This window comes from Lemur catta, chromosome 3, assembly GCF_020740605.2.
Source record: "Lemur catta isolate mLemCat1 chromosome 3, mLemCat1.pri, whole genome shotgun sequence".
NCBI lineage: Eukaryota > Metazoa > Chordata > Mammalia > Primates > Lemuridae > Lemur > Lemur catta.
Window position 1 is genome coordinate 100783101 of NC_059130.1, and position 12643 is coordinate 100795743.

At 42.3% G+C, this 12643-nt stretch overlaps 1 protein-coding gene across 4 annotated transcripts in view; it reads right to left on the reverse strand.

Annotated features, from left to right (window-relative positions):
* Positions 1-10560, reverse strand: part of AGO4 (argonaute RISC component 4) — a 38810-nt gene extending 28250 nt beyond the window's left edge. For 3 of the 4 annotated variants that reach the window (XM_045548281.1, XM_045548280.1, XM_045548278.1), the window contains exons 1-3: positions 9758-9939; positions 4358-4523; positions 128-248 (exon numbers count right to left, since the gene is read on the reverse strand). In XM_045548281.1, coding sequence (XP_045404237.1) covers positions 128-248; positions 4358-4523; positions 9758-9776 — 306 coding nt within the window. In that variant the 5' untranslated portion in view covers positions 9777-9939. Of the gene's footprint in view, positions 1-127; positions 249-4357; positions 4524-9757; positions 9940-10331 lie in introns of those variants that run through there. The other variant, XM_045548279.1, reaches the window with a different exon arrangement.
* Between the last annotated feature and the right edge of the window lie 2083 nt (positions 10561-12643).

A 12643-nucleotide genomic window follows, 5' to 3' on the forward strand; every position in this document is an offset into this window, starting at 1 on the left:
CAGGGTAACTGAAATATCCACCACCTCAAACATTTATGTTTTCTTTGTGTTGGGAAGAAAGGAAAATATTTTTATCGTATGCAATTTTTACTAAATGACCTAAGTATTTTTTGCTGTTAACACTTACCCTATCCCGTCCAATTGGAAGTGGATGTGCTGTATACATGTTCCTTTTGCCATCATAGCCAGGCTGCCGATCACCAAATATTTGCATCTTGAAGTGCCGCACCATTGTATCTACTACCTCCCTTCACAGTAATGGAGATAATGGCAGTTAGCTTTCAGAAATGGTGGACAATAAGGAAAACGTCACCATACCTTAATCACTTAAATTCGGTTCAATTGGAAAAAGTAAGAGTTAAGGTTACAATTGATTCAAGTAATTAAAATAAGAAATTAAAGAAAGGTAAAGCAACTACAAGATGGTAACAGAAAGGGAGAATAAAATGAAACAGCATAATGACATTATGGATGCATTTATAGCATCCTCCCAAACTACTCTTTCCAAAATCTTCTCCTATGATAAACACAACCTTGTAAGAATAACTTATCTTGGGTATTTAACTTTGACATGGATGTTCACCACTGAATGATGGTAAGTTTGCTATCAAATCAACATCCTTATTCAAAGTATACTGGTTTTGGGAAAGACACTAGGCAGGAATTCAGAAATCTGAGGATTAATAAATGTAACACACAAACAAATAAGTCAACCCCTTTGCCTAATGCTGGTGATTTATTACTCTGCACTCTCTCTTGTTTTATCCCAAAGTATTCCCAAGCAGTGTAGACAAGGGAATGTTGTAAAATATTCTCATTCCAAAAAAAGAAAATTACCAGTATAGTTCCTTTGTTTTTAGAATGAAAGCCTTTCTCTCAATTAAGCATGCATAGCTTTACTTAAGTGCTCTCGCAGATATGCCAGATCACACTGCATGCAGGCCCTGAAATAAATGGCAGTAGCAAGGAAACTAGAGTCTACAGTTTAAGACATGCACAAGGTCTGTGAGATGCTTGAATGCTAGAGTCAATGAAAAGTTAGGTGCTTTGACTTATCAGTGTTAGTGAGTTCCATGTGTGGGAACTATATCTTAAAAGTCAAAATCTATCACAACTACCTAATGCATTAATATTACTACAAGGAAAATCTGTGGGAAAATCACTTTTACAAACCAAATCATGTGGTTGAAAACAAATCGATGGAGAAATCTGGTATCACACCTTCCTCATTTTAAAAAGCTAACCTTTTCATACTAGAAAAGGTTAATCTCCCATCTTACATTCTTAAATAAATTTTACAGTGAAGAGATACTTTCACCTCTATTCTAATTTTTAATCTTCACAACAACCTTATGAGACAAGTAGAGCAATGATTATGGTCCTCTAATTAAAGAAAAAGAAAAAGAAAAAGAAAAATTCAGAATGGGCAACAATTAAGTATCCTTGGTCACACAATGATTAAGTGGCAGAGTTGTATGACTTTGGACAAGTCACTTAATCTTTCATAGTCTGTTGCTTCATTTGTAAAATTATGAAGTATTAATGGTTCCTTCAAAAGGTGGTTGTTGTAAGTGAATAAATATGCATAGAGTATTTATGTGTATTTATTGTCCCACAATAAACCTACTCTGATCTGCTCACAGATGTCATTCCAGGAATTTCCCTGTACCCTGAATCACCAAATTTTTCCTCTTTACTGGATTATTTCTTTCAGCATATAAATATGGCATAATGTCTCTCATCTTAAAGAAAATTAAACTTTCTTGACCTCACTTTCTCCTTGTCTCAACATCCCATTTCTCTGCTCCCTTTTGCATCAAAATCCCTTGAAGGAGTTTTCTCTAATTATTCTTCCCCTTTCTCTCTTGAACTTTCTCAAGTAAGGCTTTTCCTCCACCAAAACTGCTCTTATCAAGGTCCCCAATGAGCTCCAATTGCTAAATTCAATGCTCCTTGAACATTAGATGACACATTCTTCCAACGTAAAACATCTATGGCCGGGCGTGGTGGCTCATACCTATAATTCTAGCACTTTAGGAGGTTGAGGCAGGAGGATTGCTTGAGGCCAAGAGCTCAAGACCAGCTTGGGCAATAATGAGACCTCTGTCTCTATAAAACTAAAAAAAATAGCCGAGTGTGGTGGTGAGTGCCTGTATCCCAGCTACTTGGGAGGCTAAGGCAGGAGGATCGCTTGAGCCCAGGCGTCTGAGATTGCAGTGAGCTATGATGAGACCACTGCCCTCTAGCCTGGGCCACAGAGTGAGACCCTGTCTCAAAACAAAAACAAAAACAACCCCATCTTCTTCCCTTGTCTCTGGGGCACCACTCTGGTTTTCTCCTATCCCAGTGGCCTCACAGTGCCAGTTTCTCTCCTGATACTTCCTCATCTCCTCAATCTTTAAATGTTGGAGTGTCTCAAGGCTCAGTCTCAGAGTCTTATTTTCCCTAATCACACTCATTACTAGCACAATCTCATCCAGTCCCATGGCTTTACCATCAATATGCTTATGATTCTCAAATGTTTGTCTCCAGCCTGGCTCTCTCCTCTGAATCCAACCTCATATGCTGTATTCAACTTCCTGCTCAACTCTCCACTAGCAATTCTAATAGACATCTCAACCCTGACATGTCCAAAATCCATGGGTCTTCTAATTTGCCACCCCCTGCTTCTGCTTCTCTCATAGTTTTCCCCATCTGATAAATGGCAACTTCTTTTTTCCACTTGCTCAGGACAAAAGCCCTGGAATTAATCGTGACTCATTTCTTTCTTTTACACCCCACGTTCAATCCATCAGCAAATCTTATTGACAATACCGCCAAAACATTTGTTGAATCTGACCACTTCTCATCACTATCACTTATACTACCCAAGTTTAAAGCACCATCACTTTTCACCTGAATCATTACAAGTGCCTCCTAATTGATTTCCCTGCTTTTTACCCTTACCCACTAGGGTCTATTTTCAACACAGCAGTCAGAGAAATCCATTAAAAATCTAAGTTAGTCATGTTACAAGTCTATTCAAGATTTATCCAGCCAGAGTAAATGCTGAAGTGCTATGACAGCCTGTAAGAGTGCATGAGAGAGGTGTTCTGGAGTTTCTCTAACCTCATCTCTGTCACTCTCCCCCTCATTCGCTTGCTCCAGCAATACAGAACTATCTGCTGTTCCTTGAATACACCAAGCTACTGACTCAGCCTGGGATACTCTTCATCTAGATATCCCTCACCTCCTCTAGGTCAAATGTCACTTTTCAGTGTCAGTGAGATTTTTTCCTAGCTATACTACACAGATATATCAGTGGCTTACCCCCATCCCCATTCCCTATCTTCCACCTCTACTTTATTTTTCTTCATTACACTTACTTTTGGTCTTCCCCATTAGAATATAAGCTCTTCAAAGATATAAACTTCTGTCTGTTTTGTTCATGTTAAATTCCCAGAGCATAGAACAATACCTGGCACATAATAAACACTCAATAAAATATTTCTTGAATGGATCAATTTTAGCCATTACTACTTTTGATCTCAGTTATACAACAGCCAAACAATTATGGGCTTTACATGAGACTGAACTATACCAGAGAGCCAAATCATGGATCTATAATGAGAAAAAAAAAATCAAACAGCTCAAAATATTTCACTTGATAGCAATAATTTTCTTAGGAAAGCAAGAATCTTAATATCAAAGATTGCTTGAGTATCACCACAAGGAAATCAAGGAAAGGAAAGTGGATGTATGTTCAGCACAGTGTAATACTATTTGCTATAGGGCTATGTTCATACCAGGTAAATTTCCTCTCTGCAGACCAAAATACTTCTATCATCTCATCAAGACCCCTCTTGGGTAATGCTAGCAATAACTAGAGGTTCTCTCTGTGCTTACTTTTTTCAATATGCCAAGATGATTTTTCTGTCTTTACACTTACATATTTCTCAGCTTGCAAACCAACACTCAATAATAAAATTTAATTCATGATCAGCCTGAGCAACATGGCAAGACCCCGTCTCATATAAATAAACAAATAAAAATAAAATGTGAATAGATAGTTCTATTTCCTATAGACACTAATGTCTTCACTTATTTTTATAAATTTCTGCTACACTTGGTCAATGAAAGAGTGACCTTTCTTTTTCATTAAATAAGCATTTACTAATTGACCAATGATATCTACAGCAGTCTGCTAGAACCTGCAGTGGATAACCAATATGAGACAGCAAATTTGCTCTTATGAAACCCATCATCTTAAAGGAAAACAATGCCTACATGTTGGGTGAATTTAGAGAACGATATGATACACAAAAAAATAAATTTTATGCACTCAAATATACAGAAGTCTACTCTTTCTAATCCTTACCTGTTGACTCTGCGGGGCCGTTTTTCTGGTTTAATGTCCACATCATAGTGATACACATCTATTTTAGGAATCTGAACCTGAAAATGATTGGCTAACAGTCGAATTGGTTTTCCAACAGTTCCAAGGCCAGGACGACGAGGTGGCTGAAACAGGCTGGTTGGAGGTCCTAAAGAGAGTGAAAGACATTTGCTATGCTATTTGTTCATGATGATGATGATGATGGTGATAATGATAGGTGCAATTACTGAGAATTTATTATCACTGAATGTACTCTGATATAAAGAGTTTGGGTGTCTTTTGACTTAAGTTTTTCTGGATTTCTAAATATTTTGCCATGGTGCTACTACTTTGAATATGGGGACATCAAAATTAGATAGCATGATCAACTACTCTCAGACATAGGCTACTGCATAGAACCTTTCATGAGCATATAGCTAGGCTTACAAAATCACGTGTATTTTTTAAAAAACCCTCTAAAGTCTGGGGGCCATCATCCTCAGAGTTGGAGATGATCCATTAATCTCCCACAAAGTAGCCTGCATTACTATAGGTTGTACAGACAGAAGATTAAACATAGCTCTATCTATCAATTTATTTGCTAACTTTGATAGTGAAATAATACCAATAGTGCTAAACCTTCTTGTCTATAGTCTGATATTTTTAGAATCTGAATAATCTGAGATCTCCTGATCATAAGGTCTAGTTTATTAAACAGAGATTTACTCATTTATTCAATTATTACATGGCTAATCTGTATTATGGACTCAGGAAGAAGACAGAACCCCTATTCTGAAGGAATCTACAGTCTAGACCAGTGGTTCTCAACCTGAGGGAGATTTTGTTCCCTAGGAAATATTTGGGAAATGTCTGGAGACATTTTTGGTTGTTACAACATGAGGAGTGCTACTGGCACCTAGTGGGTAGGAGCCAGGATATAGCTAAGCATTCTACAATGCACAGGACAGCACCCCACCCCACCCCCAAGAATCATCCAGTCCAAACTGTCAATAGTGCTGAGGTTGAGAAGCCCTGGTCTAGACAGAGTGGTCTTTCTAAACTATTTCATTGATCATTCACAAGATAGTCCACAAAAAGAAAGGATTCCATAAGTTAAGGAAACCTTGCACATTCTCTACCCTCTTAAAATTTCAAGGTATATTATCATATTAAATTCTCTAAAAAGTAATGTAATAAATAAACCTGTTTAACTTTAACTCATCATTTACCCAACTTATTTTTCCACAGAATTCTCTTTCTCTCTCTCTCAAAAGTGAACATCTATTAATATTCAGCAAAAAAGTATTTTGTGGAACACAGTCTGAGAGATGCTTGTCTAGAGAAAATCTTGCTCCCGTTTGATGTTAATATCAAGTGGACACTGGCCTAAAAAATAAACATCTTTGCTGCTATGAATAGGTGTTGAGCAAAGTGGGCTGTGGTTACAATGGAAAGTTACAACAAGTTCTCTTACTGCAATGGCATTTCACTGAGAACAAAGACACTTCAATAAGGGGAGAAAACTTTGAAGCAAGAAGCTATTCTATTCCAACATCACTTAGGAAAATCAGAAAAAAATACTTCCATGAAATTTGTGTTGTCAAATCATCATATACATTGATTTGACAATGTATATGCAAAAATCTTTTTACATATTCAATTAACTGTTCATTCTTCCCCTAGATTTTACTTATCCTTCAAAATTGAGTTCGGTTGTGCCCTCCTTGGAAAGGCTTTCCTGATTATTCCAGACTGAAGGATCCATCCTCTATGTTCCTAAGACTCTCTGTATAGGGGAGCACTTAGCACAAGTATGAGAAACCACTTGTCAAATTACTCTGTCTCCTCCATTAGGCTGTAAACTCTTAGAAGAAATGGACCTCCAGTTAATGATCTTCTCAATACTTAAGTCAACAACCAGCATGTTGTAAGAATTCCATAAATGTTGAACTGAACAGTATCAATAATTCCAAATAGAAACTAAACAAAACCTAGTTGTCCCTAATACACAAAAGTTGACAAGGGTTTCTACTGTGTGTGTGATAAGACAATTATAAACAAGGTAAGAAGTAAATAGTAAATAATGTCAGAGGCAATAGGCATTCTTAATTAACCCAATTAAATCATATAGATAAGTAAGCCCCCACATTGCAAGGTACATGTAAGCAAACACTATATCATAAAGTTGGAAGAAATACAGCTTTATAATAGAAATTTGGAAAGAGAAAGTTGGATCAAACGACTTGCCTAAGAACATGACTTTAAGTTTAAATAGTGACTAGAATCCAAGTCTCCTAACTCCCAGTCCAGTGCTCTTTCCCCCCAATATACTTCACAATCCTGTGGTATCTATACTTCTCTGAAATACTTGATATCAAAGGCAGAGGCAGACATATTGAAAGAAAAGGGATTAAAAATGGCAAAAAGTAAATATTGTGTATATCTCCTTCCCTTAACAAGAAAGAAAAGTTAGAAGGTAAGTGATCACTTCTTTTAGTACGCTTGTTAGATTTCTTTAGAAACTATATTCTAAAATTTTTCATTCCAAAAGCTGGTTTCTTTTTTCCTTTTTTCTTTTCTTTCTTCCTTTTTCTTAAACAACAGAAATTTATTTCTCACAGTTCTGGAGGCTGGGAAAAAGCTAATTTCTTTGAATTTAGCAAACTGTCTACTTAATGAAGCAATAAAGCACAGTGGCTAAGGTTCAGAAACCACATTACTGGGTTTCAATCCTGGTTTTACCTCTTCCAAACTGCATGACATTGGGCCAGTTTCTTGGCCTCTCTGAGTCTGTTTCCTTATCTATAAAATAGGGATATATGTGATAATAGTAGCATCTATCTCATAAGGCTATTTTGAAGACTCCATGAAATGGTATATATAACAGTTTTACCACAGTGCCTTGCAATAGTAAGTACCCAGTAAATGTTAGCTATTATGATTGCACTTGTAAATGTTACAGCAAGTGCTCAAAGGTCCCTGGGTTTTTTATTAGGGGCATCACCCAAATTTAGTGACAAAGTCAGAAAATTACATTCTCTGAAAGGGAAATAAATATGACTTAACATATAATGGATAAAGTCAGCCTTTAAATGAAGAGGAGGGCATTAGATCAGGAGTCAGAGGAACCAGACTCTGGTCTTCATTTCACCACTCAGCTTTGAGACTTTGATGAAGTTACTTATGCTCTCTGAACCTCACTTTTCTCATTTTTAAAATGGGGATAGATATCTGCCTACCTCCCAGAGAATCAAATGAGCTAACAGTTATGAAAGCACTTTATAAACTATAAAGTACTGCAAAAATAAAAGTTATAATCAGTACAACCAAAATAAATGGTAATCTAATTAATTTCATTTCTGAGTACTGTCAGAAACTGAACCGGGGTGGAAGCAGACAGAACAAGCCTAGAAGGCGTCAATGATTGTTTAAGTGAGCAAGGCACAGAGCACTAGATCTAGGTGTGCTCTCACAGAGAAGCAGGAATGATTCTCTAGGTTCTAAAACAGCCTGGATGAAATATCCCACAAGGCTATCAATTCCCTTGTTCTGATTCTGTGCTTAGCAAGCAGCTTCTTGTTATTAATTGGGTTTCCAAGGTACTGCAACACCAAAAAAGGAGTTTGGTAGATAGCAAACAGGGAAATATTCCACTCAACAGAAAAGATCTATGTGACATTTTTGCTTATTCACTAGTGTCTTATAACTGTGGTTAGTGAGAATTAATTTTCTGCAATCTGAATAACCCTGGGTGAACTGATAAGTCCTCCAACCCACAAAAGCTAAAATCAAGCCAAAAAAAGAGTCCCTGGGCAGCTAACTCCTAACATCACCAGGTTGATCCTTTCCATGAAATACAACTTGTGCACATAGTTACACAGTTTCTTTTGATATCAGCTCATAGATGCAACAGTTGTTTCAATTATGAATTACTCACCAGAGGAGGGAAGAAACATTTGTTGAACATCTATAATGCACTAGTCTCTACAAGAAGACTTCTCACATATATTGTTTCATTTCAGTCTCACAACAATCTTGCAACACATAATTATAATTACCCGCAATTTATAGATGAGAAAATGAAAGTTCAAAGGAATTAAGTAATTTGCCCAGGGTCATACAACTATTAAATTACTAGATTGGATTTGAATAGAAGTCTGTTACATTCCGAAAGACCTGACCATGCCTTTAGCCAGGGGACATACCTGAAGTAAACTAACATAATACACTGAGGTTTATCAAATAATATTAATGTGACAAACCAACTTATTTTTAAAAGGCATACGAAATTTGATTATGAGAGCCTTTAAACAATACTTTAAGCAGCAAATTAAGGTGGGGTTTAATCACCCAGCTATGCAAACAAGTTCTAAGAGAACAAATCTGCAGTTTCCAAACTCAAATATTAAACCTAATTTTCTATGCACTAAAAGAATGAAATACTCTACAACTTAAGTAGATATGGTTGAATATTAAAGTTAATTCCACCACAACCCCTAAACCCTGCCCTACTTAGCCAAGGCATTAGAAACCTGTTGGGGTTTGAGGTGAGAGCAAGAGGCTCCAATACTCAGAGCATTTGTTCCAGCCTGGAGCGGTTCCTCTGGTTTGGGCGGAGTGAGGGAGATATCCAGAGGCCATCCATATCCACAGCAAACTACAGTTTCCAAAGCACTTTCTCCTTCACTTGATCCTCACAACCGCTCATAACCCAATTAGAGAGAACTCGGGGCAGTAAAGCCTGTGCTGGAGCCGACGGACTGGTAACGCCTGTGTCACCCAAAGGCTACCCCAGACCACTCTGGAACTGACGCGCAGACTGACAGACAGATGGAGGCATAGGATCTTGTTCTTCAAAACTTCAGCGCCTTTGAGAAAGGGTGGGCATTTTGTCCCTTTGGGAGAAGTTCTTCTTCCTTATCTGAAGGCTCTCGACTGTTTGCCAGTGCAAAGAAAAACAGGGGTGCGGTCCAAAACCAAGACTACTGCTGGTAGTAGGTGGGGGGGCCCTTCCCGGGCTGGGCCAGGCCTCCCCACACACCGGGCACAGATGGTCCCCCTTCTGAGGCCCAAACTACCCTCACCGCGACCCCAGATCACAGATCACCTCCCCGAGATTGTATCAAGTCTCGCCTTTACCCGCGGGCAAGGGTCACCTTCCCGGGCCTCCCTCCCTCAGACCTCGAGGTTCGGCCCAAGGCTCCAGGCTGGGGCGCGGTCACCGCCCCCCAAGGCCCAGGTCAGCTCCCTCCACCCTGCGCAGTGGGGCACAGTCCCCTTTCCCGAGGCCTGGCAGCCCGAGCCCGGGGACGCGCGGACCGGCGGGGAGACGGGCAGCTACGGTCCCGCCCGCCCGCCCGTCGCTGGCCCCGGGTCTGGCCCCGGCCCGAGCGCGCTCCTCACCGGGTCCCAGCGCCTCCATGGCGGCGGCGGGGGCCGCCTCGCCCCGGTCCCCGGCGCCTCCCGCTCCGGGCCCCGCCGCCGCCGCCGCGTAACGCTGGCTCTCCGGAATATTGGCGCTGGGCGGGGCGCCGCGGAGACGCGGGCGCTGGGCAGGGGGCGGCGGCGGCACCCGGCTCGGGGACAGGGACCCGGCTCCCGCGGCTCTTCCGGCCTCAGCGACAACAAAAACAATCCCCGCCGCCGCCGCCGCCGCCAGCGGGAGCGGGAGCGGGAGCCAGCGCGCGCGCCCGCCGAGCGGGGAGGGGGCGCGGGGGTGCGCGCGGCCAGGGGTACCGGCTGGCGGAGGGGCGTGCGCGGTCCCGGCGCGGGGTCCACCGGGCCCGGCGGGGGGCGGGGGGCGGGGGGCGGCGTGCGGCGGGCACGGGCGCGCGCCCGAGGGGGCAGTGCCCGGAGGACGTGTCGGGCACGCGCCCGCTGGCCCACTCTGCTCCGTCTGCCCGAGGCGGCCATCCCGGGGCAAACGGTTCTGGGGGGCTGCACGCGATCCCCCCAGGGCGTCGCGATACGCGGTCACCTGCAAAAGGGCTGTATTCCAGTCCCGGCTGACCCACAGATTCAGTTCTCCACTTCTGTCGCGGAAAGTGTCCTGAGATTCACATCAGGTAGCTCTCCCTTCTCCCACCTCAGATCGCTTCTTGCATCCCGTCTTTTCCTGGGACAGATAACACTAGGGTCACCTTAGTCGCAGCAGTCCGTTCCTTCATCCAACACCACACACCCAATTGCCCTTCCTCCCTGTGCAGCCGGAAGGCACCACGGGAATGGACCCTGATGAATGATGCATTCTCTCTCTGGTCCCATGACAAGCACTCCTGGTCAGCAAATCACCAGTCACTTCAGAAAAGAAAGATCTTGATTTCTTGGATGCCTTCACCTTAGCAGCCAAGAGCCCAGGGGACAGCACCCGCTCCAAGGTAGCATGGTCAACCCGGCAGGCCCAGCTTCCTTAGGGCTTTCGGTTAGGACTTTGAGTTGGAGAACATAGGACAACAAGCCAAGAAGCAGTTTCTAGTTAGCAGAATGAGGAGCCCTCTGTCCACCAGTTAAAAAGGTACAATACAGTGTTCAAGGGTCAACTGTACTTTATTCTTTCAGCCAAAACATTTACAGGTGAGGTGTTATATCACCTCAGCATGTATCTCCTAAGAATCAGGACATTCTCGTAGGTAACACTTTTCACACCTAGGGAGATTAAATACACATTTCTTTAAATGGACTGTCTACTTTTTTTTTTTTTTTTTTTTTGAGACAGAGTCTCGCTCTGTTGCCCGGGCTAGAGTGAGTGCCGTGGCGTCAGCCTAGCTCACAGCAACCTCAAACTCCTGGGCTTAAGCGATCCTCCTGCCTCAGCCTGCAGAGTAGCTGGGACTACAGGCATGCGCCACCATGCCCGGCTAATTTTTTCTATATATATATTTTTAGTTGGCCAGATAATTTCTTTCTATTTTTAGTAGAGACGGTCTCGCTCTTGCTGAGGCTGATCTCGAACTCCTGACCTCGAGCAATCCACCCGCCTCGGCCTCCCAGAGTGCTAGGATTACAGGCGTGAGCCACCTCGCCCGGCCGACTGTCTACTTTTTAACTGCTGGTTTGGGTTACTCTCTTGGTTTTTTATTGAAACACTTGGGTGCCTGTGTAGGCCTATGATGAACTAAAACAGGTCTCTCCTGCAAATGTTTTTTTTTTTTTGAGACAGAGTCTCGCTCTGTTGCCCTGGCTAGAGTACGGTGGCATCAGCCTAGCTCACAGCAACCTCAAACTCCTGGGCTTAAGCAATCCTTCTGTCTCAGCCTCCCAAGTAGCTGGGACTACAGGCATGCACCACCATGCCGGCTAAATTTTTCTGTATATATTTTCAGCTGTCCAAATCATTTCTTTCTATTTTTAGTAGAGACAGTGTCTCGCTCTTGCTCAGGCTGGCCTCGAACTCCTGACCTCGAGCGATCCACCCGCCTCGGCCTCCCAAAGTGCTAGGATTACAGGTGTGAGCCACCGCCCCTGGCCTCTCCTGCAAATGTTGAATGCTGCAAAACTTGTTCTTGGAGGAGAGGGACTTTACCCAGATGTGGAGTGATCAGGGCTTGGTCTTTGATAAATGAAAGATCTCAACTTTCCCCCCAATACTTTGAAACAGTTACCTTTGAGAAAATTTAAAAAACAAAACAAAACCAAAAAGGTACAATGTATGTTTGTTGTATTAGTTTGCTAGAGCTGTCATAAGAAAGTACCATAGATTGGATGGCTTAAACAACAGAAATTTATTTTCTCATGGTTCTGAAGGCTAGAAGTTGGAGATCAAGGTGTTGGCAGGGCTGGGCACAGTAGCTCACACCTGTAATCCTAGCACTCCGGAAGGCTGAGGTGGCAGGGGCACTTGGGGTTAAGAGTTCGAGATCAGCCTCAGTAAGAGTGAGACCCATCTCTACTAAAAATAGAAAAATTTAGCTGGATGACTAGAAAAAAATTAGCCGGGCGTGGTGGTGTGTTCCTGTAGTCCCAGCTACTTTGGAGGCTGAGGCAGGAGCCTCACTTGATCCCAGGAGTTTGAGCTTGTTGTAAGCTAGGCTGACGCCTTGGCACTCTAACCTGGGCAACAAAGCGAGACTCTGTCTAAAAAAAAGGTGTTGGCAGCACTAGTTCCTTCTGAGGCCCCTCTCCTTCACTTGTAGATAGCTGTCTTCTCCCAGTGTCTGCACATGGTCTTCCTTTTATACATGTCTGTGTCCAAATTTCCTCTTCTTATAAGGACACTGGTCAAATTAGGTTAGGGCTCACCATAATAACCTCATTTTAACATAATTATCTTTTCAAAGACCTTTTCTCCAA